Source organism: Corvus brachyrhynchos, unplaced genomic scaffold (genome assembly GCF_000691975.1).
Source record: "Corvus brachyrhynchos isolate BGI_N302 unplaced genomic scaffold, ASM69197v1 scaffold61, whole genome shotgun sequence".
NCBI classification, from domain to species: Eukaryota; Metazoa; Chordata; class Aves; order Passeriformes; family Corvidae; genus Corvus; species Corvus brachyrhynchos.
This window is the reverse complement of record NW_008236478.1, coordinates 9,612,263-9,637,220: the sequence shown is the minus strand read 5'-3', so window position 1 is coordinate 9,637,220 and position 24,958 is coordinate 9,612,263. Positions and strand designations below refer to the sequence as shown.

The 24,958-nt window shown below is 42.9% G+C and overlaps 1 protein-coding gene across 1 annotated transcript in view; it reads right to left on the bottom strand.

Moving 5' to 3' along the window:
* SORCS3 (sortilin related VPS10 domain containing receptor 3) overlaps nucleotides 1-24,958 on the bottom strand; it is a 277,450-nt gene that overhangs the window by 236,679 nt on the left and 15,813 nt on the right. Inside the window, exon 2 of the mRNA XM_008643870.2 lies at nucleotides 1,032-1,052. Coding sequence (XP_008642092.2) covers nucleotides 1,032-1,052 — 21 coding nt within the window. The remainder of the gene's footprint in view (nucleotides 1-1,031; nucleotides 1,053-24,958) is intronic.

Sequence of the window (24,958 nt, the reverse complement as noted above, 5' to 3'; positions counted from 1 at the left end):
GAATTCTTTCACAGCAGACACCCCAGTTTTAACACCTCCATCACAGACTTAACCCATGACACACAGTGCGTGTGTCAGGGCCATCACTCCCCACTCCTTGGAAGACCCCTTCTTTGGGATTCTCACCACCCACCTTCTGCCCTGTGCCAGTCACTCCCTGAGCACAAAGCTGTGTTTTGCCTGCTTTCCACCCACAGCCTTGGGTTCTTTTCTATTCAGACTTGTAAAATACTCCTGTGAATGAAGCGGAGACCTGCAGGCTTCAGGCTCCCAACATAACCAGCTCCCACCGTGCAGCTGTAAGAGCAGAGAACTGACCCCAAGGAGCAAAGAAAGAAGCCAAGGACAGGGCAAACATCTGGTCCCTTCTGTCCACTGTTCTGAGCTGCCCAGTTCAGAACGGTTCCCCAGTCACTGAGGTCCCCGTGTGGATTCCCTCAGCATGACAGGAACTGCCATCCCAGTTTAAAGGTGTCTCTCCCTTCTCTGGCCATCTTAGAAATTGAAACTTAAAAGGCTTTCTAACATCAAGACCTCGACCTTTTTTGTCAAGTATGGCTGAAATCAGCTTGTGTTTTTAGACAAAATTTTAAAAAGAAAAAAAAAGGAAGTAGCAAAACGGATTAGTATACCCCATAAGCATAAAAATAAGTTATCTCCCAGAAAGTGGCAGGCACATGCTAATGCTCAAAAAACAGCAGATCCTTCCCTGGCTTCTGTGTAGCACTGAGAGTCTGTGGACAATGGTTCATGCCCTGACCCAGCCACTGACCATTTCGAAGCACACAGAGCATTACCTTGCCAGTTAAATCAGTCGAGCCTGTGTCAGAGCCTGAACCTCAAGCACCAGGACACGGGTCTCAAAACTGGACACATGCATTTATTTACACAGGCCTAAGTGCCACAGCTGCAACCACAGCTTACTGAGGCAGCTTACTGCAGCAAGGGAACAGCACACACCTACAACTGCCTCTTCCCAACTGCCTATACCCCAAAAATCTCGAAAAGCCAGCAGATTTACCACTGCTTACCCATGACTCATAGGCAGCATCCTCAGCAGATTGGGAAAAATTGGTTCAAGGGTCCTGTATTGAGTGACCGCTGTTTTCCCCTGGAAACTGAATATGCCAAGCAAGCCCCATGATGAAGAAAGCAGCTCTCTTGGGATGCTGAAGGAAAATGATGGATAACAAGAAAACAAATGTTATTTGGGAAAACGCTGTTTTGCAACAGCATCATGCAGTCATTATCAAATGGGTTTCCTACACATTGGTTTTTCCTACCTGAGTTGTTACAATTAGCAGCTGATGTCTGGAAAGCTGGCCATTATACATGAATGTCTTCCAAAACTAGGACAGCCATTGAGTTCATACAGCCACAGTGCTGGCCACAAGACTATTTACACTGTCCTGGGAGCAAAATGTATTCCCAACGAGCTGCCCCCCAGCAAAACCAAAGGTATCACAGCTTGTGACCAAAACAGAGGCAGGGACATGCCATCATGTAATCAAGAACAGCAGGCTCTAATGAAGCCACATGCTGCCAGTGCTTTCAGACTACAAATATAGCTTAATCATTCTGCAGCAGAGGCAGAAACCAGAGTAAACCCCTGGTCTCTACCACAGGTGATATCAGGTTGGCAAACTCTGAAGAATATCTCTACCTTTGAAATCTGTAGAGACAGGCTACAGATTCTTCTCCAAACACATTAACCTTTTCCTTTCAACAGGTTGTAGAGAAGTCAAAGAGCATTTCTGAAACTCCAACTAATACCAAATGTCAAGATCTTGGATTAATGAAACTGCAGGATGGGATTCCAAGGCTCTTTACTCAAGATACAGCCAAGGATGGTTTCTTAGGGCTTCTCTCAATTTGCTCATTATTTTGCCATCATTTTTGAAGGGCTATGTTTTATTTATGAAAACAAACAGGGTCATGAGAGAAAATAGACCCTTTTTCCAAACTGTCTTTCAGTCATCCTTTAGACAGAAGAATTTGGTGGAAAAAAACAAGCACATGCTTACCCATCATTTCTTTAGAGCTGCACAGAGATTGGCACAGCTTTTATGGAGGTGAGAAGCAGAAAGAGGACAGGCCTAGTCATTACCTTTGGGATGTGGCTGCATCATCTGAAATGGTACAGCAGGGAAAGCCCTACAGCTGGCTCCCTGCCAGTCCACACGTGCACTTTGCAGAAGCACAAGCTCATGTACCAAAAGCACTTGTCTGCAGTAGGTCAGGTGTGTATCTGTGTAAAAAAAATCTTTTCTGTATCATTTCAGTATGATCCCTCTATAACAGCATCAACATAGCCAGGCAGCTCCCAATTCTCCCATAACTAGGTCTCTGCGCAGGACATGCACACCCAGAAACACAGAATCAGTCCTCATAAAAACCAGAAGAAGTTCTTGATGAAAGAAGGAAGAAAGATCAAAGTTATATCACTTAAATAGTAGGGACCACAGCTGTACTGCAACCCTACTTTTGCATAGCAGCCAAGGCTCTCTAATATGCAGCCTCTTTTATTTCTACTCTCATGTCTGTTCTTTGTTCGTGGAACAAAGCCTGATCTACTTACAGATTTATACTTACATAACAATGCTGAAGTGGTGATGAGCTTTATTATTGTATTCATTATTATCCAGGTGGACTAGAACAATCTCCACCATGAATTCAGTTTACCAGGATGAGGATACATCAGCAGAACTGAATCTATGTAGGCAGCAGAGGCTGGCAGAGAGGAGGAGGGATGTAGTGAGTCACCCACAGCACTTTTCTGAAGCAAGTTTCTGCTAGATCTCTACATCAGCTTTTTGGCTTCTCTTTGCCTAATTCCTAGGGTTAAGTGAGACCACACAGGCTACAGAAGCGATCAATCAACTCCTTTTGGCACTTACAGCTGACATAGTTAACATCACAGTCTGAATAGATTCCCAAGGACATCTTGGGAATAGATTCTCCTTGTCCTCTTCCAGGACTTCACCCACTGGCTAAGCCCTAGCTCTGTTCAGCCCATCTCTGGAAGCCTCATGTATCTATTTTCCTGGACCAGCACCCACTGGGGAACATCAGCTGCATGAGAGAAAACAAAGTTTTTAACAGGAGGAACACGAAGTCTGGGTATGGAATTACTGGGATACCTGAGCTGACTCTCTCACTTCCAGTAGAATACTCCAATCAACAGTTCCAATAGACACAGTCTAAGCTTCAAATATTTCAGCCTCCTCTTGCCCTGCTACATGAGATTGCAGCCATGTATTGCCTGGAGAGACCCTAATTTCATATATGACCGGGGAGGACTTCATCCTCTGGGGTTCTTCTGAACACAAGGCCCTGCTTGGTGGGACACTCCTGATGCTTCTCCCTCCAGCCCCACACAGACCCTCTAAAACAGGGACAACAGACTGAGCAAATGACAGGGGCAGAGAGTATCACAAAGGAGGAAAGGAGCTTCTGCACCACAAATCTTTCAGATCCTAACCTAAAGCCTTAATCAGGAACAAGAGAAACAGCAGAGGAGGAGTCACCTGGGCAAGTCAAAGGAGAGTGGCAAAGGCTCCGTATGAACTCACTGGGAAGCTACACTCAAACACATCCCCCTCTGTCTTCCTCCCTTATCAAGCAGCAACATTTTGATTGTCTCATTTTAAATTTGAACTTTTTAAACAAATTACAACAAAGCTTATGTGAGGTTAATCATTCCCTGTTTCCTCTGGCATTCATTGTAATAGTACTAATTGCAATAAACACATTTAAAATTAATATGCATGTCATATGCATATATCAATTGCATTCTAATTTACCTTTGACTAACATCCATAGACTGAACGTGCTTTCAATAATAAAAAGCTCTGACAGAGCTTAACCAACCTCTGCCTGCCAGACTGCTCCCACAGCACTGGGAATCCATGACAGACAAGACTGATGAAGGGGAAAACATGCAAGCCACCAGCAGCAACTTGCAGATCCAGGCAAGCTCAGCATAAAACACAGAGCAAGGATGAGCCTTTTCTCCATGCTAAAGCCATAGCCACTGCCTGCCACTTTGGAAATGGGCTCACTCTTACAATTCCAGAGCACACTGATAAAATATTTCAGATCTGTTTGCAAGCAAGGAGGATTTAATTTTCACTAACACAGATGGTTTAGCCATTATCAGCCACCTCCCTCTTCACAAGACACAATTCTTTCCAAACATCCATCAGCAAGGCTCTGCCAGGCAGGGCTACAACAAGGAACAGCCCCAGCAAGACCAGGAGGAACCTTCAGCAGGGTCAGAGGCCAAGAAATATTTTTGCCAATACCAGACACAAATGGAATCAAGCGCATTGACTAAAGACTCTCTAGCTGGGATGCTGAGGTGTGGGTGACCTGTCCCACATCAGTTTATGCATTAGTTAAACAGACCACAAATGAGTAAAGGGGCACTGAGAGAAGAGCTGGAACAAATCCTGCAGCTCTTACACATTCCCTTCTCTGAGCTGCTTGTTCTGCCGCTCTGCCAGAGGACATGCTCATTACAGCAAGAATAAAGAGTGTTCCTGAGCCCCACAGACATATCTACAGATTGAAATAATTTTTAAGTTAACACCAAGATGTGAAACCCAACCAGTGCTGGATTTGCAGATGACAGCACACCTGCCACATCTCCTTCAGAGCATGCTGCCAGCCTGAGTGAGGAACAAATGAGATCTCACACGTCCACTCCTGCTCCCTGCTACAGGCATAACTCCACACTGAAGGAAGGATGACAGAGAAGCTCCTGGCTCCAGCTAACACTGGTGCTTGTCCCTCCAGAGTTCAGCAGCAGCACACAAAGAGGATGTGCATCATTCAGCACTGAAGACTCAGATGAGAGGTATCAAGTGAAAACAGCAGCGTAACTTGACAGCATCCCATCCCATGCCTGTGCCTACAGTCAGACCTGCTCAGGCAGAAAAAGGGAAGGTTGAATAAGATGTTGCTGAAGAACAGTTTTTACCAATCTTGATGAGCCATCAGAAAAACTTACCACAACAGAGTGCTAAAGATCTACTTCAGCAGTTTTATCCTATCTCCCCAAACAACCTACAGTCTGGCCCTGGTCTTACTCCAGCCTCTTTTGACGTAATCTTTCTTAAAACACTTTCAATGAGCACAATTCCATCTAAAAGTTCACAGAAAGAGAAAATTTATGTGAATATTGGAGCACAGTTCCGTCCAACTGATCTGACCTCTGCTCAAGGACCCCAAACCCAACATTTGGATTTTTCCAATTGCACACCAAACCAATGCCGAATGACCTATGAAGCTAATTCAAATTAACTGGCACATAAAATGCTTGTATGAAGGAGTTCATGAGTCAGCCATGGACAAAGAATGAGTCATAGGAGATACATAGGAGATAATTTTGAAGAATGAGTAAACCTGAAAAAAATCCCAAATTGCCAATGAACAATATGCAAGTAGAAAAACATGTTCAATTTACAAAATAAGTTAATTGCTATGAATTAGTCAGATGGCTCTAGTCACATAAACATATCTATTGTGGGCTGCTGTTGCAGTTTACATGTCACAGCTGAGCAATTTGAATCTCTATTAAAGGTGTCTCTGACTTTAACGAGAGTTACTGCAATGTATATCAACAACACACTCTGGAGATATACAAAAAGATATACCAGAAAGAAATCCAGTGCCACAAATATGAAGCTGCCTTAGCTTCAACAAGAGAGGACACTTTCCTGAGCACTCCCAGGTCCCAGCTCCACTGCAGGCCTCTCAGGGAAAAATCACACTCGTCCATATGCCTCCCAGGGCTCCACGCCACTGGAAAAACAGAACTGCTGATTCTTACTGGCCACTTCAAACTCACTGTTAATTAAGAGAGGAGATGGGAAAGCCTAAGGATTTGGTCAGCTCAGAGAACACAGCTAGTCCTTCCTTTGCTCCTGCAGCTGCTGAAATACCCCATGTCCCCAGTCCCTCCCTAATGATTAGGGGAGATCACCCCCAACATCTTTCCCCAGAGGAGGAAAAAAAAAAATAAATTCTTCTCCTGCCCATTTAAGAAAATGCTTTGTTCATAGGCTTTGCTCAGGCACCAAGTCACACCACCACTTCTGTTCCTTAAGCTCACATCCCTCCATTTGCCTCACCAGAGACAATACTTGCAGTCCCAGCAACACAGAAAAGGCAGAGGCTCCTGCAGCCCTCATATCAAACCTGCAGCCCTCTGCCTACCTGAACCCAAAACTTCCCCAAGCACCTCCCTCAGAGCAGGGAGCAGTATTCCAGAAGGTTCAAACAGAATATATTGGTTCAACAAAGACAGGTGACTTCTACAGTTTGGCACTCATTTGCTATTTCTCTCTTCCCACTTCTAGGTCACACAATAAAACCAAGCCCTGACAGAAGCACAACTTCTCTGCAGCACTAACGTTTTGGGGATATATAAGGGCACAATTACACCTTGACATCTCTCTGGCTGCAAATCTCACTCAAGAGATTCCCACTGTGTTCACTCCCACCCTCTCTAAGGTAACTTACCATCCCCACAGACATTCCTGCAATCAAGTTTAGATTTAGGTTCCACTCACCCTCCCCTCCTTTTAAGTTTTGCTTTTGATCTTTTGATTGTCACCAGTTCATAACAACTACAGTCCCACAAATGGTGACATTAACACAACTGAGAGGAACAACACCCAGAGATGGGGATTTCAGAAAGTACAGGAATCTCCTAAAACAGCTTTGACCCTCGAAGCATTTTAACATCATACCTCCCACTCCATGTTTCTGAGCCTTTTTACATCTAACCCTGCCTAAACCAAATCGTCTTGGAAGAAATCCAAGTCTTCTTAAAAGAAACAGAAACCCAAATCATGAGATAAGATTATTACAATTGGTTTTGTTTACATGGCTGAACAAAATTTAGCCTGACTTCCAACTGTGGCTTTACTACCTTCTTTTTCTTGTACGGTTTTTATCAACCTGTACATGTAGGGATGGATATGTGTGCAGGATGGTACAGTTTTTTCTTTAAGTTTTAGTCATGTTTAGTGCTATACAGTTCACTCATTGGTAGTCAGTCTCCTGTCAAACAGTTTGCAAAGGAAGTGTTTTAATTAACTAACTTTCTAAAGCTTCCAGTCACTGACCCCAGTTCTGCCAAGAATATTATCTGTCTCAGGATAAAGCAAATAGGTTTTATGACTACCTGCAGCTACCTCAGAGCCAGGACAACATCTCCCTGCAGAATGAAAGTAAAATAAAGCTTTTCAAGTAATCCCTCTCTGCATGCCAGCACTGGCACCCATCTCCTAGGAGACTCACCAATCCATCTAGTATCAGACCCCATATTTATAACCAACCCTTAAATCCCAAATGAGTAACAAAGCAGCGAGCTAAAGGCCCCCATGATTCACTGGTAGGAAATGTAGTCAGCATTCAATATCCTGTGTCTGTTAATAGACCAACTAACGCATAATGCCAAATGGATCTGTTTCCACAGCACTGCTTGAAATGCAGAACATTTAGTCAGTCTGGAAAGGACTTTATAGTTATTGACACACAGGAGGGAAGAGTATTTATGCCTTTTTGGACCAGATGCTCAAACCTTCCCACCTGATAGCCACAGTCCTCCTAAGCAGGACTTGGACTCGGTTCCAAGTCCAGCAAAAATAACAGTAGTCATATACCCCTCCTGCCCAAGAAAGATCTGGAAGCAAATCCTCATGAAGCTGGGAAAGCTAAAAAATACCTGAAAAGGCATAAAAAACCAAAAGGATACTCATCAACCCCATCACACATGTTAAAAAAGTCGAAGCAGAAGCAAATCCGCAGCCACTGAGCAGTCATATAAACCCAGAGCAACGCTTAGTGAAATCTAAAGAGCTGATCTGCACTAAACCAGCTCTGACCCAGGCTGCAAGTGAAGCACAGCTGCTAAATTGTTACCCTCAAACTCCCAAGTGCTCTAATAGTTTTCCTTACAATCTGTGCCAGATCATGACAGGCAGGCTGAGTAACGTAAAAAACTGCCTGTGGTGACCAGAAATTCACGTAATGACCTTAAAATTACTTGTAAACAATTTTCATGAGTGCTGCAAACTTCAAACAAACACCTAACAAAATGCAGCAGCATTTTGGTCTGAAAGACTCCAATCCTTCCAGCCTCCAATGAGACCTGAAACGTCAGGAACGGTTTCTTTTTTCTCACTTCTCCATTCCCATCCACTCTTGGCTACCTAGCACTAGGAGAATGCTACCTTTTGAGACACAGCATGTCCCCAGACAGCGGGGAACACCAGGGCAGTCTCATCCAGAAGTGCTTTGGTTGAAAAATCATCAGATCTATAAAGGCAGACAGGGAGAATAAGCTTTGAAATATACATACACCATAACTGAACAGCCCAAATGGCTGGTCAGTGCAGAAATAAACCAAGGGCTGGTTATGCAACCACTCTGACGCAGCACAGACCCAAGCTGCTGCCAGAAACAGTCGTCATATGCCACTTGACCACCCCCAGCTGTTCATTCCCACAGCAAACCTTGTGCCAGCCCCAATAAAATGGGTGATGGATTCTGGGGGAGGAAAAGATAGCTGAGAACTGCACAGACAAGCTTGGAGTCTTTGAGTCCCCCGCCTGATGGATCAGCTCCTTGGCAGTGCTGGCCCAGGGGAGGCCATGGGAACAGGCTGCAGCACAGCCAAACACAACAGCCTCAGCTGGCAGCGCACAAACAGTCAGATGGAATCACAGTGTGGCTACAGTCTTTTAACTTCTCCATTTAAGAAATGTTCCTGTCATAGAGCCTTCTATGAAATTGTTCATAATGTTCCTGAATGCACTATTCTGCAGGATGGAAATGCTATTACTGTCATGTTACCACCTAGTAACCAACAGAACTAAAATCCAGTCCATGACAAAAAAAACTCCCAGATAAAACACTGGATTGGAATAATCCAAGTTTTGCTGAAGCTTAGTAAACACATGGCTTGGAGACACTGCCAAATATAATGGAGTGGCAATGGGACAGCACTGTTCTATGATTTCAGGTTCTTTGCAGTAATGCTTTACAAATATATTTGCCCAAACCTAAGTTACATGTGAAGGATTTCTGAAGGGGATTCAACATGGAATGTACTGTCAGACAAGCTGCTGGAAGAGCTAAAGTTAGAGAAAGTTGAAGTGATCAATAAATGGGAGGAGTTATAAAGCACAGGAAGCACTTAGAAACATTTCAGTACCTAACTATTACAGCTTTGTCAATAATCTTCCTGCTAAACATCTTTCTAATAGCATATTCCTTTGACCAAAAGCAAGCATTTTTCTGCCCTTTTGATCTAAACATTTTGTTCTTATTCCACACCTGAAAAACTAAAGTGGTTCCCCACAACTGAATACAAAAGAACACCTTTGTTAAATATTATTTTTAAGAAAACAACCATAGATAAAGCACACACAAAAAGAGGGGGGAAAAAAAACCACACACACACACAAAGCCACGAGAAAAACTAAGGCACTTCAAAGAAACTTCTGCTTCTTCACACTTTCTTCCCCAAAATAACTTAAGTAGAATTGGTCAAAGAATTGAAGAAAAAGAAGGAAGAAGCAGCAAATAACTCAAACCTATGGGAATAATGAATGGTTGGTGAAATCAGTGTATATTTACCAATCCAGTCTTTTAAAGTCCCTCCTGCCCTGCAGAAGAAGGGCTCCTTTTTAACGAGAAGGAAAAAAAAGAACAACTTACAAAAGATCCTCCCTACCTGGCTCAAAAATCAACTGCAGGACAAAACAAAGAGGAAAAAAGCTATAACCTCTTTACAGTAAGGAGGACTGCAAACCATAAAGCTTCCCACAGGTGTCTTTGCTTTTTTTGAAATGATACAGCTTAAAAATCAGAAGTCCAAGATCATACATGGCTGATGTCTCATCACCAAAACATTCGACTTCCCTGAGTGGCAAGGAGACAAAACCCATTGCATTTATTCTTTTTCCAAAGGAGGAAGCTGAGTAGGAGGCAAGACCTGCTCCTGACTGCATAACAGCACACCAGCAAGAGAAACAAATGCTCACAGACCTTCATTAACTAGTTTGGGTCCCTGGCTGCTCCCATGCCAGTTTCAGTGCATAAGGCATCAAACAATGCTATCCACACTGATAGAAGCACCCATTCCCTCAAAGCTTTGGATACCAGCTGGAGAGTCAGAGCCTGCAAGACCTTACAAAATTTTCTGGGAGAAACAACCTCCCCATCTGGCAGGAAATTAATCACTTTCCCTCCTTCCTTGCCATCTTCCTAAGGACTGGAGTGTTCATGAAGGGCTGTGGAAGAACGGGACAGGGCAGGGACTCATCACCTCCTCAAAAAGGCACTCACCAAAAACACCAAGTGAACCGTGCTTGCAGGGATCTCATTTCCTGCTATTACTCCATCAGACAGGAATGACACAGCCCCACAGCCCTACCCCGACTCTAAAGAATGTAACTCAGCTGGGTAAATGAAGAGCCAGGCAATGAAGGATCACCAGTTCAAGTCTCCAGCCAGCATGTGTCCAGGAACACATTCCCAAGCTCCAGCCGCTTCAGGGATCCAGAGCAGGAACTGAGCTCTTCCATATAATCCCCTCCCCTCAACCACCACCAAAGGAGAGAAACAATAAAGCACAAGGTACAGGATTAGGTGGTGCACAATGGGTGCCCATATCTATTTTTTCATTTGGGCTTTGGTACCTGCACCACCACTCCAAGCAGAGGGCTCTGGGTTCCAAGGACTCAATGTATGTGTGCGTGTGCACAGGCATGTGTGTCTTGTGCCTGGCTGAAAAATAACCAACCAAACAAAACCAAAACAACAACAACAAACCAAACAAACAAACTCCAAAATCCCAAAAGGAACATAACATTTTCAGTCACTCTGACTTTGTCCACCTCTCTTTAGGAAGGATTTTTATATGTCTCTACAGAACTCTGTGCAGATCTGTTTCTTAAATGTGGCTGTAGAAGCCAAGCTTTCAACAGCCAGTTGACCCAACACCTGACTCTGGAAACAAGAATCTCTTGTTAGCCTCCAGGATTCAGGCCTCCCTCCCCAATTCACCCTGAAGACAGGTCATTTCTACTTTTCCCCATGTAGCAAAAGGTGTCTCAGTACATGCTGTCATTTCTGTGCACTCAAGATTAACACTTAGGATCACAATGGAATTGCTAAAAGCTCCCTGAAAACATTTTATTTTCATCTCCATTTTCCATCTCTTGCTGCTATTAACCATCTTTATGTCTGTGATACCTCTTGTTGACAGCTCATCAGAATAAAACGTCTGTCGTTTATTACAGCTGGGATGAGTGTGAACTTTAGGGAATAGGGACGGGTAACCTTTAGGAAACAACAGAGCCACAGGGTGACAGTCTTAGCACGTAAAGCTGAGTAAAGCACATGTAAGTATCACTTGCTCCTAAGTGCACTGGTGCAAGCAAAGGGGAATCAGATGTGCTTGGGCACAACAGCCAAGCAGGAACCTGCTGGCTGTAGCAGTCAATAGAATCACTGCAATCTCAAGCAATCTACAGGACTGAATAATCATCAAATAATCATCTCGTTAAGTTTCTAGAAATCATTAATTCCACCAAGTGTCAAGGTTAACAAGGCTCCTTTCAATATCAATGATTTGCCACAGAGGAATTCAATACTTAGAGATTCAACCACCACTATTATCGAAACATGCAACAGATAAGATGTGATTGCCTCCTTTTCACCCACTCCTACCACCAGGCAATCCCTACCCCACATGCAAGCTGCAACTACAGCTGCTCAGAAGTTTCTGACAGATTTCCCCCAGAAAAGACACCAACTGAATGTGTTTTGCAGAAGCACATTCATTCAGTGAGCCTTCTGCTGAAACGTAAGCCATGCTCCCAGTGCTCGGCCAGCTGCCAGGAGAAATCAGCTGTTATATGGCACAATGCAATGTGCATGATGCAGCTGAGTCTTCAGAGCTTGAACTATAAAGGCTTCCAACATGCACAGCTCTCCAGGCAGGATCTCCATTAACTTTGCAAACCGTGAACATGTTCAAACCATGAGAGAGTCACATCAACTCTGTGTAACCTCTAACCCTGTGCCACCTGGGAAATGAAGGTACTGCAAGTCCTCACGCAGCTAAAGGGCAGGATTTCCCCAGAGCTCAGACTTTCACACAGTAATGCAGAAATATCCCTTTTGCAAAATTAGTATTAACAGCACCATAAAGGATATCAGAGCAGTCCCTGGAAAGCTTTTTTAATCTCATGTTCATCCCCTCTTTATTAATCATGCTTATTCTCACAAAGCCTGAAGAATCAAGTCTTCAGGCTGTTTACATCTGAGATTAAGCTGGCCATAGTTGGAGCAAGTAGGTAGACTCAAAAGCAAGATATCTCATTCTTATGCAGACATCTTCACAGCCAAAAAAAAGAGAAGATGAAATATCGAACACTCCCAAGATGGCAACAGAATGCTTCCTAAAACACTAAGGTTTTCTAACTTCCCTCAAAGCATCAGTTAGTTTAACAGTAATAAAAGCAGACAATAAAACCCAGCTTTTAGGATTCCCAGTCACCAAACTCCACAAGCAAAACAAATTTCTTCTTATTTTTCTGCAAACATGTTTTAGGTTGTAGTCCCTAGGAAGAGGCAGTACAGGACACTACTGCACCAGCTGTCACATTCCAGAGGGAACAGCACTCTCACGATTTTTTCCCCACACCTAATGGTCAGCTAGCTAATAAACCACTTTCCAAACTTGAAGTCTAAGGACCATTCTCAAGTCTGCCACCCTCAGTTACCAAGAAGCAGCCACATCAAACTGACAAACTCATTTAAGTGATCAGCAGGATTCCACAGGCAGTTACTGTACTTTGGAGACCACCAGTGTTTGGCAGATCAGTTTGGAAAACACAAAGGAAAGCTGGCTAAACATTACAGAAGTGTTAATTAGCCAGAACAAGAATCTGTTTGACTTCACGATGAGTTAAGGCAAGGTTGTTCCAGCAAAAATCCTTTACCTTGACTCTGCTGAGGGACAGTAACTCTTTAAATCATTCAAATCTCATTGTAAGATCACATTTTATAGCCCTGGAAATCTCAGTGCTCAATAACCAAACCTCTTGCTAAATCAAAGACGGGGAAAATTGTCTTCCTCTGAGGAAATATTACAATGAATCAGCAAGAACATAACTGTACCACTGTCTTCTAGAGTAGAGGAAATCAGAACTGTTTAAACTGGTATCTCTGAGACTCCTTTATGCTAAGTATCTTCTCTTCTTGTAGCTCTTTGATCCCCGTGGATACAATAGAATCCAAACAGTCACAGAGAAATGCAAGACAATTGTAGGCAGTCACCAATTTGTGACAGCATTAATGCCATACACCCCCTGCTACCAGCAAAGAAAAAAAAAGTGTGTTCAGTACTTCATAAAATTTGACTGGTTGGAGATTTTAGCTTTGCTTTATTTTTTACTTTCTGCTTGTCCAGGTCTCAGTACTTCCTGTTCTGGCAGGGGCTAGGGCACTTCCCTGCTCCCCCTGTGCTAGCCTTCAGGTCTGCCAGTTTTTGGGAAGCACTGCACGTGGTTATGGCGCCTCAAGAGAGACAAGGCACTGTCAGGCTGGAGTGGCATTGACAGTGTACTGAGTACAGGGCTCTACACTGCTCCACACAACAACCTTTCTTAGCTGGAAGTTAGTTTTGAGCCAAAAGTTGACTGGCAATTTTTGCTCCAACTGTCAGACCTTGATGCTGTCCCAATATCCAGAAGATGACAGCCATCAGGTATGAGACTTCTCCAACCTGGCTGCATCCTCTTAAAAGAGATCCCATTCTCAGAAAGGCTTTCCCTGGCATTCCAGCATTCTCCCACCAAGCCCAGCAGCTAGGCCAGCCAGCAAGCCACCAACAAGCAGGTGTTATTCTTCAATGTGCCTCCACTGTGCCGTGTTCTTGGCACACTACCCTGTTCAGATCCTATGATAGAAAAGTCCAGATTCTGCTCAGAGCAAGAATTCCAGTAAGGCAAAAGACTGGGCTGAGGACAGATCATGAGCTTCTCATAAGGACGGCTGTTTAAAGGAAAGTTGATTCACTGAATGTCAGCTGTTTTAAAAATATCTCACTAGTCCTGTTGGAAACAGTATCAGGTTTAAATTTTTTTATATAACTTTAGTCAGGGGTTTTGTTCACCTTTTCCCAGGGGAAGGAGAACTGAAGTTTCTTTTCAAAGGACTGTTTCACCACTCGAGTCCTGATGAACTTAACATCTCAACAAACCGGGAGTAGCTCAGAAAATACACAAAAGATAACAGCCATTATCGAACATCAACTCCAGACCTCACCCCGGCATGCTCAGAGACACTTGATCTGGGAAAAGAGAGGTAAGAGAATGAGAATGAGAACCTAATTAACATCAAAGGGATTGATAACCAATAGGAAACCAAATACTAACAACTGTGTAACTTGGGACCAATGAACATTGAACCAATGAATTCCTATAGGGTTTTGATGTGTAAGTATATGAAAAATCTAGGAAAAATCATGTGTGATGGAATGATTTTCTCTGCACAACCTGGCCAATGTGTGGATGAAATTACTTCTGTTGCACACCCTGGCCAGAACAACATCCTGGACAGAATAAAGTAATGCCTCAATTCTCTAACACTAAAAATGTTGGAGGGTTTTTGTTTTTCCTGCAGTTTCGGTCACAGTCCCACAGAAACATAAGGAGGGCCACTCTAAGTCAGAACAATGGTCCAATTGACCCACAATTCTGCTTTGCCAGAGTGGTCACTTCCAACACCTAAGGCAGAATGAGGTCAAGGTAAATATCCATAGCATTAACCCTAATATTCTCACAGTATCTGGTAATTTTTCATCTAAAGGGATTCTTTGAGTTCTATCTCATGACTAAGGCTACAAAAGACCAGCATGACAATTTACTATAGCTTAGCAAAAAATCACAGAGTTTCAACCTGCAGTGGCTTTATTTTGAAGACCAAAAATGCCATGAGGTTTCCTTGGCTCTTTTGTAGTCCCTGAAGGACAGCTGGCTTATTACATCGTCTCCAGCAAGTAAGGTGGAGTCTTGCAGTCTTACTAGACCTGGTGTTCTCTGTCCCCATCCTGTCCAAACCAGATAATGAAAAAACATTATACATCTGCATAGATCTGGCATGCCACCTATCTGCAAGAAGCACTGCTGGCTGTCTGGATCACATCTGTTTAAAGATCCATTTGAGCTTTTCGATCTATCTGGTGCTTTGAAATCACAGGGTACAGACAGGCCAATTATGAACAATTAAGTTACCACACGTAAGAAATTACTGTTTCTCAGATGAGCAGAGGTAATTGGCCATATGCACACTCACAGCCTAGTCCCAATGGCCAAAAAATTGGTTTAACTTGTATTTTGTTGTAACACATTTTGCTACCTGTTTGCAAGGGAGTAAAAGAACAACTGTAGTCAGCTAGCACAGCTCAGGGCATCACCTTTTATCTGTGTTTTAAGGAGATACACACAAGTAAACTGTTCACTCCTACAGTGAAACCTTTAGATATTGTCAGTGTAACTTAGCTCCACCTCAGCAAACAACTCACACTTCACAAACAAAACCAGTTTCATTCGAAACAGAAGCAAAGACCTTGCTATTTAAGTAAAAACATGGAGAAAAAATGCAGCAGGGAAAAACCAGATTTACTTGCCACTTGTTCCTCCTCCACGTAATGAATTCAGAAGCATATCTTAAACTGCATTTTCTTTCAAAACCACAGAAGTTGAGCATATGAATAACTTTAGTTCTTTGTCAAAATAGTTATAACTTTTCTTGCTTGCAGTAAATTACCTGGAAAAAAGATCACATTATTGAGGAAAATGACTACAAAACAACCACAGTAGACTTGGCTACAAGATGAGATAGGAGCAGGGGCAAACATCCTCAGAAATACTGGAGCTGCATTATTTGAGGGTCAGCCCTAATCCCAGGAGGGTAAATGGCTCACAGCAAAACATGAGAAGAACCAACTCTACAGAATTTATCACTCAATAACATCCCGCCTTTGGCGCACATTAATCAGGCTGTGATGAGAGCCAGGGAAGAGGCAGAGATGCACATGCGGTTGCTATGGAGTTAAAGGCTTGAAGGAGATACATGGAAACAGCACAACTGCATAGAGCACAGTTAACTCTTAAACTGCCTCTGTCTAAACAGCTTCCTGGCCAGACAAATTCATGCATACCCATTCTAAGAGAATCCTTTTAAATACCCAAGAGTTCCCATGAAGACTCAAAGTCCAACGACCAAAAACCATCAAGGAAGAGTAGTTGCTCCACATTAAAAAACAGGGAGAGACTGACAAACAACAGCCAGATGATACAGAAACTGAGCAAGGATGGAGGGATTAGAGGATGGAGCTGGAGGGAGAGAGGACCATGCTTTGCAGCATACAATCTCTGCCAGCTGTCTTTGTAGTTCAATACTTTGATCTGTCACACACAAGGGAGCAAAAGTAACTGCTAGAGATCCATGCAGAGAATGAGTTAACCCCAGACAAAAGGTAGGGGCATCACCATAAAATTTAATACACCCATGGTTCTGAAAAGTCGCAAGCACGCTGAAGTTCTAAGAAGCCCAGACACATCCCTTGCTCAAGAACACACATCTTGAAATGTTTGGACTTTTTCTGCCCCATGGCATCATTCAGCACTGCCTGAAAAAGCCACCACATTTGCTGATGTGAGCCCACAAGACTCACATATAGACAAGGATTGGGATGAGGCTGGCGCAGGACATGCTACTAGCACGGACTAAACAAGGAAGAACTTCTTGGAAGACAATTTCCTGAAGCAAATGTTTTAGGGATGGGAAAACAGTTCTGGGAGACCAGGCAGGTCAGGTAAAAAATCCTGAAGAGAGTGACAAATTTGCTGATGACTGAAGCAACAAAGCACATTTCATGGATAATCCAACCAGCTACTTCCAGATCACAAGAAGCTGCTGCACATCCAACTCCCTGCAGAGTTTCCTAGCAGGGGCTGTGTGTGTGTATATACATATACATATATATGTAGATAATCTGCAAAGTTTCTATTTTCTCCTCCTACTTAAGCAAGTCTTTTAGTGAGCAACCTCCTACACTGCTATTTTTACCTGCTCCTAATCAGTGTGTTCTTAAACATTGAGAGACTCTGAGAAGAGCAGTTCAACTCCTCCAGTGCACAGCCCACAACACACTGAGTAATATCTGGGTGGCAGCTCCTTCTCCCATCAGCCAGGACATGGTGTCTTGCAGAGCACTAGGGAAAGCTGGTGGTCAAGGCCTGGGGGGATCTCTTCTTATTCACAGGATGCTGAGCTTGAACTGAAGGTTCTCTGAGCACAGATCATTAGCACCATAAGAAGTCAAGTAGAGAGGACTGGATCCAAAGTCAGCGTTTTAAACGACTGATGTAGTAAATAATAATACTGAAAATAACCAGAAAAGCTGGTAAAAGAGTTTACTGCATTATTTTCTCCTCTCCTTTTTATCTCCTTTAATCATAAAGCTTTCAGTTTTCACTTTCAATGAATCATGTTCCATTGCCAGACCCAAACATGCCTGATCTCAGCCTCACAGGAGGCATTAACCTGTGGACATAATTCCCAAAAGACCAGGGTGCCTCAGTCCTTCCAAGGAGTCCCTGAGATTTATGGTAACAAGGAGCCCAAGAACAAGTAGATGGCACCAAATCCTCATGCCAGATGACAGCTCATTAATCAGTGGGCTGCACTCTCAGCTCCTCTAAAGGACTTTATCAGATGGGTGTTTATTTAAGGGGGGCCATTTTCAAATGCCCAACACTGCAGAGCTGGTGTGTTTTCATGGGTTGTGGTGATACCCTCTATGCTAGAACAAACCCTGATCATACTTTGTCTCTCCTCATCCATTTGTGCAGCCTTGCTCTGAAAGCAGATGCTAAATTCTTTCTTGACTTTCAAGAACACATAGATCTTCCTTTGAAATAATCATTAATTCACCTGATTCCACAAGTCATTTTCTCTCTTGCAGCAGCATTAAAAAAAAAAAAAAATTCCACTAAGGCCAAAAGTACCAAGGGCAAAGCTTCAGATGAGACATCATAGAGAATCAGCACCCCTGCCCCAAAACCCAACTACACTAAAAGTCTTTAAAGGCAGTTCCAATTACTTCAGAAATGTTGCCAGCAAGACTGACTGCACCATGTTTGGGAAAAATGGCATCTTGGGCTGCATGAGCGTGTTCTGAGCAAATCTCAGCTTCCTGTCAACATGTACTATTTAAACCTCTGACATTTTAAAAGTTGACCCTATGGATTGATTGTAGGCAGTTCAATATAAGCATTCAACACATGATGCTTGATATTTAAACTTCCTAATTCAGATTATAAATGTTGACAGATTTATCTATGACTGCAGTTGACTGGAAAGTATCTGTCCTCCTATTTCAAGTTTCAACATTTTCCCCATTTTTGTAAATATTTATCACACCATTTTTAAAGTTGCTCAAAATACTTAAAACTTTTTTTCTAGCACTGAAAATAACCATCAAAGCAATTTCCTAATCAAAGCAATATCCTAACATTTTTCACAGAGTACTTTGTCATAAAGTCCTTTGATTAAAGCTGAAACTTCTCAAGAAATTTTCAATTTTCTTGGAGAATTGATTGAAAACCATGTCAATAGTAATTCTGTAATCACTCTCCTCTCCCATGAGTCTTACACAGACTCATGATATTGATTTTATTCTCACTTTAAAAGTAGAAGTACATGCAGTTGAAATCTTTAAGTAAAAATTCTTACTCAATTTAACATTTGTCATAAAACTAGTAAACAGCAATGTGAAATATTAAAAATTTTTAGCAGGGCTAACATTTTTCAATGACATCACTTAAACATGAGAAAAATATTCTTTTGAAAGCAAAGTCACTTTAAAGAATATATTAATAAAGTGTTTTGAAAGATTTTCATTCTACTTTATATTTTCTTTCTTCGTCCAGCTGCAAAAAGAGCATAAGTGATTTTGGGGAAAATACTTTAGTATAAATTTTTAATACATAGTTTCCTGACAAAATATTAACACTCCTTACTGCAGTTTACTTCCTATGAGCATCAACAGCAGCAATCACTAGAACATGACCAAGGAAGCTCAAGCTCACCCAGGGCTCTCTTGCCTGAAACAAACAGAGACAATAGTCTGTATTCTCCAAACTCTCTGCAGACTGCACTCCATTTACTGAAGTAATAGTAGGATAACACCACTAAAAGAGAAATGCTTAACTTAGAGGGGAATAGCAGCATGGGTCACACTGTAGTCCTCTGGTACTTCTTCATACCCTGCATTCAGGGCTTGCTGCAGCTCTACCACACATGAAGGGAACTGCACAGGGACAGAGCCACCCCCCAGCACCTGATCCAGATCAGGCCCAGCTGGATACACACAAAGAATGGGCTGGTGCTTCCCCCTCTTCCCCAGAAATTCATACCTGCTAGCAGACCATTTTCTCTCCACATTCATACCATTACAGTCTAAGCAGGGAAAACTAGAAAGCAAGAATCACTTTGTTTCAGTCACATTCACAGTAACATGCAAATCAATATGTAAAACAAACAAGACATTGTCTGGAATTCAGAAAAAAATGGATGATATCTTTGCTGAGACAATCACCACATAAATGCATTTCACAGCCTAAGACTACAACACAAGTGACAGCTAAAGAAAGATAAGTCAGCTCATGTTTATTTTTTCAGGCAGCAAGACTTCAGACCAAGCCTTGGGTGGTCACAATTACATCACAGTCTCTTACAGTGATAAGCAAAATCTGCCTTCTAGCATGTGGAAGCAGGCTGCCAATGTCTGGTGGCAAAAAGTAAGCAGCAAGCACCAGAAACAAGTGTGCAAATAAGCAAGAAGGAAGCTTTTGCTCTCTGGAGCAGTTACAGGAGTCAGGGATGGCATGTTCACTCAGCACATCATCTGCTTTGATCCCTCTATTTATATTCAAGATAGATTACATACAATTACTATGTTTCTATGAAACCTAATTTATCTATTTATTACCATCAGTTCTGTCTCACAACCCCCTGCACAGAAGTGAAAGTTTGTTTACTACAAAGTTCTGCCTCTTTGAGCTGAAGTGGTTTTCTTCCTCACAATAGATTATTAGGCTCTGCAAAGCCAGTGAGACAAATCCATGCATCTGTGTTCCTCTGTGCAGTCTCTGTGGCACATGTCTGATACCATCAGAGAAACTTCTCTGAGGTTAAACAGGGCATAACTTTCAAGATTTCTCCCATGATAATTTGTAGTGAAAGAAGTTCCATACTCCAGCTCTGGAGTGCATTTTGACGGCTCAGGGCCAGTGTAGTTAATGGGAGTGTGGGACCCAGCAAGTTGAGAGGACCATGGCCTCACCGTGGAGGAGCATTTATCCATGCAGACCAAAGGTATGCCACAGAACCACATTCCTCCCTCAAACATGAAAACTCTTTGGGAAAGGTAGAGGCCCAAGAACTGCTGACAGGGGGCTCTTGATCTGGGCACTACTTTCTGTAGCACTGCTTGACTCAGTCCTCACTGTCACTTGGCCTCCCTACTCCCATCGTCCAGCTTGGCTCCCAAGTGTTTCAGCTCCCTGATCCACCCAACCACTACTAGGACTCCAGCTTCCTCTTCCTCCCTTCTCACATTACATCTCCTCTTGTCTCACCAGAAGGTGGCAGGTAATTGCCAGAGATCATTAGGACAGGCAGGAATCCGTACTTTCCTTCTGGGCTAAATACCCAAAGGAGTCTGAAACCAGCTCTACTCTCCAGTGCTTTACTCCCCTGTGCTTGGTTCTGAGGTAGGACTGTTCAAAGCTGTCTGAATCATCAGTTAGCCCTCTAAAGAACTTGCCTCCTCTCACCCCTGCAGCATTCTACCAGCCCCACTCCAATCCCCCAGTGATGCAGGGCACCCTCTTTCCAGCGGCCAGGGAGCCCAGCTGAGTGCATTAATTGTTCCCTAGACACTGCCGTGAGGCTGATCCACTAATCAGGCATAAGAAAGCCCTGGGGAAGCTCCCAGAAGCCATCCCTGGAGTAAAGCCTGCCATTTTCCCCTCACGCCAGCTCCCCAGGCCACAGCTACAGACAGCACAGCTGGGACAGAGTAGGAGCCTGGATTAAAAAGGAGCAATTAAAATATGGATGGCAGGAGTTATGGGATGCCACTGCCCTCTCCGCCTCTCACCTACCCCCAGCCTATTGGCCTTTAGGAGGTGGGGGTGAGTCAGCCTGGTTGCTGTGAGCACTGCTCAGTCATAGCCAGAACTGTTACCAACACCTTTACACCTACAGATGCTCCTGCACAGCACCAGGAATGCTGCCTTGGGAAAAGTTAACTCCATCCCAGCCAGACCCAACACAACACCTCTGGCTGCAGACTCACAAATTAGATCCTTCTATCTACCTCAGGATACACCCAAATAATCAGAAAGTCTTCTTTTGGATAGATATCTTCAATTGGAAAATTAAATAAACTAGGAAAGATGCTGGGAAGAGGAGGAAAACACACTGGTTGCTGATAATAAACAAGCATGTCTTGCAAGCTTTTCCCAGCTCCTTGGCAACCAAAAAAGTCACACAAGAGAGCAAGGGGCAATTGGACAAGTGGTTTAACTGGATTAACTGCTTCCAGAACAATAGCTTTAGGTGGATACGGGAAATCTTTTGTATATTCCCACATCTTCACCATCCTGTACTGGTATTACGGGCCCCCAATAAAATCCAGGGAGACTTCAGACAACTTGTATTCAATCCAAAGGAAACAGTGGAAAAACAAGAGCTGAGATCAAGAAAGAGAGACCTTTACCTTCATGTCACTTTTGCTCTTCATTTGTTATGCCCATATTAGAAAATAAGACAGGTCAGGGCCTATTTTTTGGTCCAGAGACCACTTGGCACATCAGGGTCTGCCTTCATCTGGATGAACTTCCTTTCTCCCCAAGACAAGGTGCCAAAAGCAAACACTCTTGGGCTACCCAATCCTCTAAACCAGGTCTGAGTTTGTCTGAAAATGTTTCTTGGCATGGAACACAACATGTCCCATGTCCAATGCTGGGGGACACCAATGGCCAAACCATCACTCTCTCACATCAGGCCAAGCATCCAGGAGCAGTGAACATCCAGGAACATCCTGGACACCACATGACATGAAACAGGTAAGGCACATCCCTCCTGAGGTGGGCACTGGGGTCCCACAGACAGAATTTGCCATCGTTCATGGGCCCAGCAGCACAAGTTTAACGGAGAAGAGTCACTGGCTGCAAGCCCAACATCTGACAGACTAGTGTCTGTCCTAGAGGCAGAAAATCTGGTCCACAGAGATTAGAAGTGCTCTGCCCATCTTTCTTTGTCAATAACCTCCTGGGGATGGATGACATACGGATCAGCCCTCGGCAGCAGGGGAGGTGGCAGTGGGACAAGGGTGTTTTTCTAAAGCAGCAGTGATGTCCTTCAGCCTGGCTTTCACACACACACCTTTCCTCTTCTCTGCAGTCTTTCCATACAAGGAATCTCTCTTTGCAAGCAGACCTGGTGCTGGCAGAAAGAAATAATCTTTGACATATTTCCTGGGGGGGCTTTGATAATGAAAAAAGAGTTAAACACTAGCAACACCTGACTGGCCTTCCTGCTTTCTTTTTATCATTTTAATTTTTTTTTTTAACTGTTTGAAAAAAAAAACACCAAAAATAAGCAAAACAATGTCCACATGTCAGTCGTCAGATAAAAGCAATTTTGAAATCTGATGCTTATGTAGCTCTGTAGGCACAGTAGATATTAATAATTCAACAAAATATTATAATCATTACTATATTTGGCAGTGTAAGAACAGTGCATTTTAGCAGAATTTCTCTCCAAATCTCATTGCAACAGCCATTAATAAATAAAATGCAATTCAGTGCATTAAATGTGTTGTTTAAAGGCTAAATATTTCATCAGAACTAATTCATTTTAAATAATCAGACTAGGACTCTCCTCCCAGCACCAGGACAAATCTCAGCTCCATACACTTTCCACACTTACAAATGAAATTATGTTTCAAAAAGCAAACCACAAATTGAATTCAACTGGAACATCTACACAGCAGCTCTGAGACTACAACCCACTGGATCACATTCAAACAGGCCACAGGTCTCAAAACTTTGTTATGCTGTTTTTGCCACCCAAGAAAATTTAGATTGAAAAAATACAGTAGAACTATTTGCATTTATTGCCTGCCTTGAACTGTGGCCAGTGTCTGATTCCCCACGGGAAGGAGAAAAAAAAGGCATGTTGGTCCAGACCTCAGCTGCCAATAGCTACAGATAGCAGTGCTTATCCAGTGCTTCCCACCAGCCACTCCACAAGGGCTTTGCAAAGGAGGCCAGGTGCCTCTCACAGGCGGGGAAACTGAGGCACAGAGGGAAACAACTTGTCAGCAGTTAATATAAAGCCTAAAGGCTGAGTTCCTACATATTTCTGCATCCTGCACAAGTGACGCACATGAAAGCTCTACCCCATTGCCCCCTAAGGCACTCATGACTCCATTTCAGTTGCAACTTTATGCTGGCAAATGCTACTTTTTTTTCCCCCTAAAGTTTCTTCTTGTAAATCAGGAATGCGACCAAGTAATTTAGATCTGAAGTGCAACTCCCCCTCCACTCGCAAACACACCCAACCTACCCAGCCATAAATTGGTGAGTTTCTAAATCAGGATGAAGAGGGAGTTTGATTTTAGTTTCTGTCAGCTGGTATTATTAGCAAAAAAATGCTAAGAAACCCATATTAAAAATTAAATAAATGACAAACCAAAACTAAACAACTCAAAACAAATAAACAAGCAAAAATCACACATGTTTTTCAGTTTGAAGTTTCCAGTTTAAAAACTTCTTCAAAAAAAAAAAACCAAACAAAAAAAAAAACCCCAACAAACTAACAAACACAACCAAAAAACCACTCTCTAAACTACCTGTCATTTTCTGGCCACCTCCAGAACAGTGTGTGAGCATCCACCCTGCTGACTGACAAACTGACGTCAGCAAGGTAATTCCTGTAATTAAAACAAAACAACATGACCTTACAAGCAGGCCCTGCATCAGACACTATAATCCCTATTTTTACCCATGGAGCTCACTGCTTTCCTCCAACAAGAGCACATAAACACTGCAACCTTCTTTTCACTGACTTTACACCAAGACAGCATAGCACAAAAAAATCACAGGGAGCAGTATTTTCAAGCATGACTTTCTACAGTAAAATAGAAACTTAAGGCCAGCATATTTTGTATCTTCTAAATTGTGCTGAATTTGCTGTCATAACTATATAATAAATACTTTGTTTTAACCTTTTAAAATAAAAGTATCAGCTTTTCCATAACAAAAAATTCTTTAAACAATTCCTTAAAAATTAGGGAGATGTGATTTTTATTTTGTTGGTTGGTTGTGGTGGTGTTTGTTTATCTTTTCTAAATCAGAATGCAAGTATGTGCTTTGTCCAAGTCAAAGCCTGGGGAGACCTGTCAGGGTGGTGATGGGGGTTAGGGATTAAACCCAAATTATTTCCCTTCTGTCAACCAGCCCACACACACTCAAAAACACCAAGGTGAGCAGTCAGTTATTTACAGAGCTCTCTGTACTACAAATTCTTGATTCCAGAGAGATGCCAGATACAATTCACTGCCAGATACAGCTGTGCTACTGAGCAGTGTGACATTGGCAATAGATGGACTTTTGGTCTCGTCCAGCATATCTGATCTTATGATCCTGGGCACAGGTCCAAACCCCTTTAAACTCAATAGAAATGCAAAGAATTCACTGGCTTTGAGTCAGACCTTATATGACAGTGGACAAGAGCAGCTAGAGATATTTAACCTGTCAAGGAGAAGAGTTAATGGGAGCTTGCTCTTATA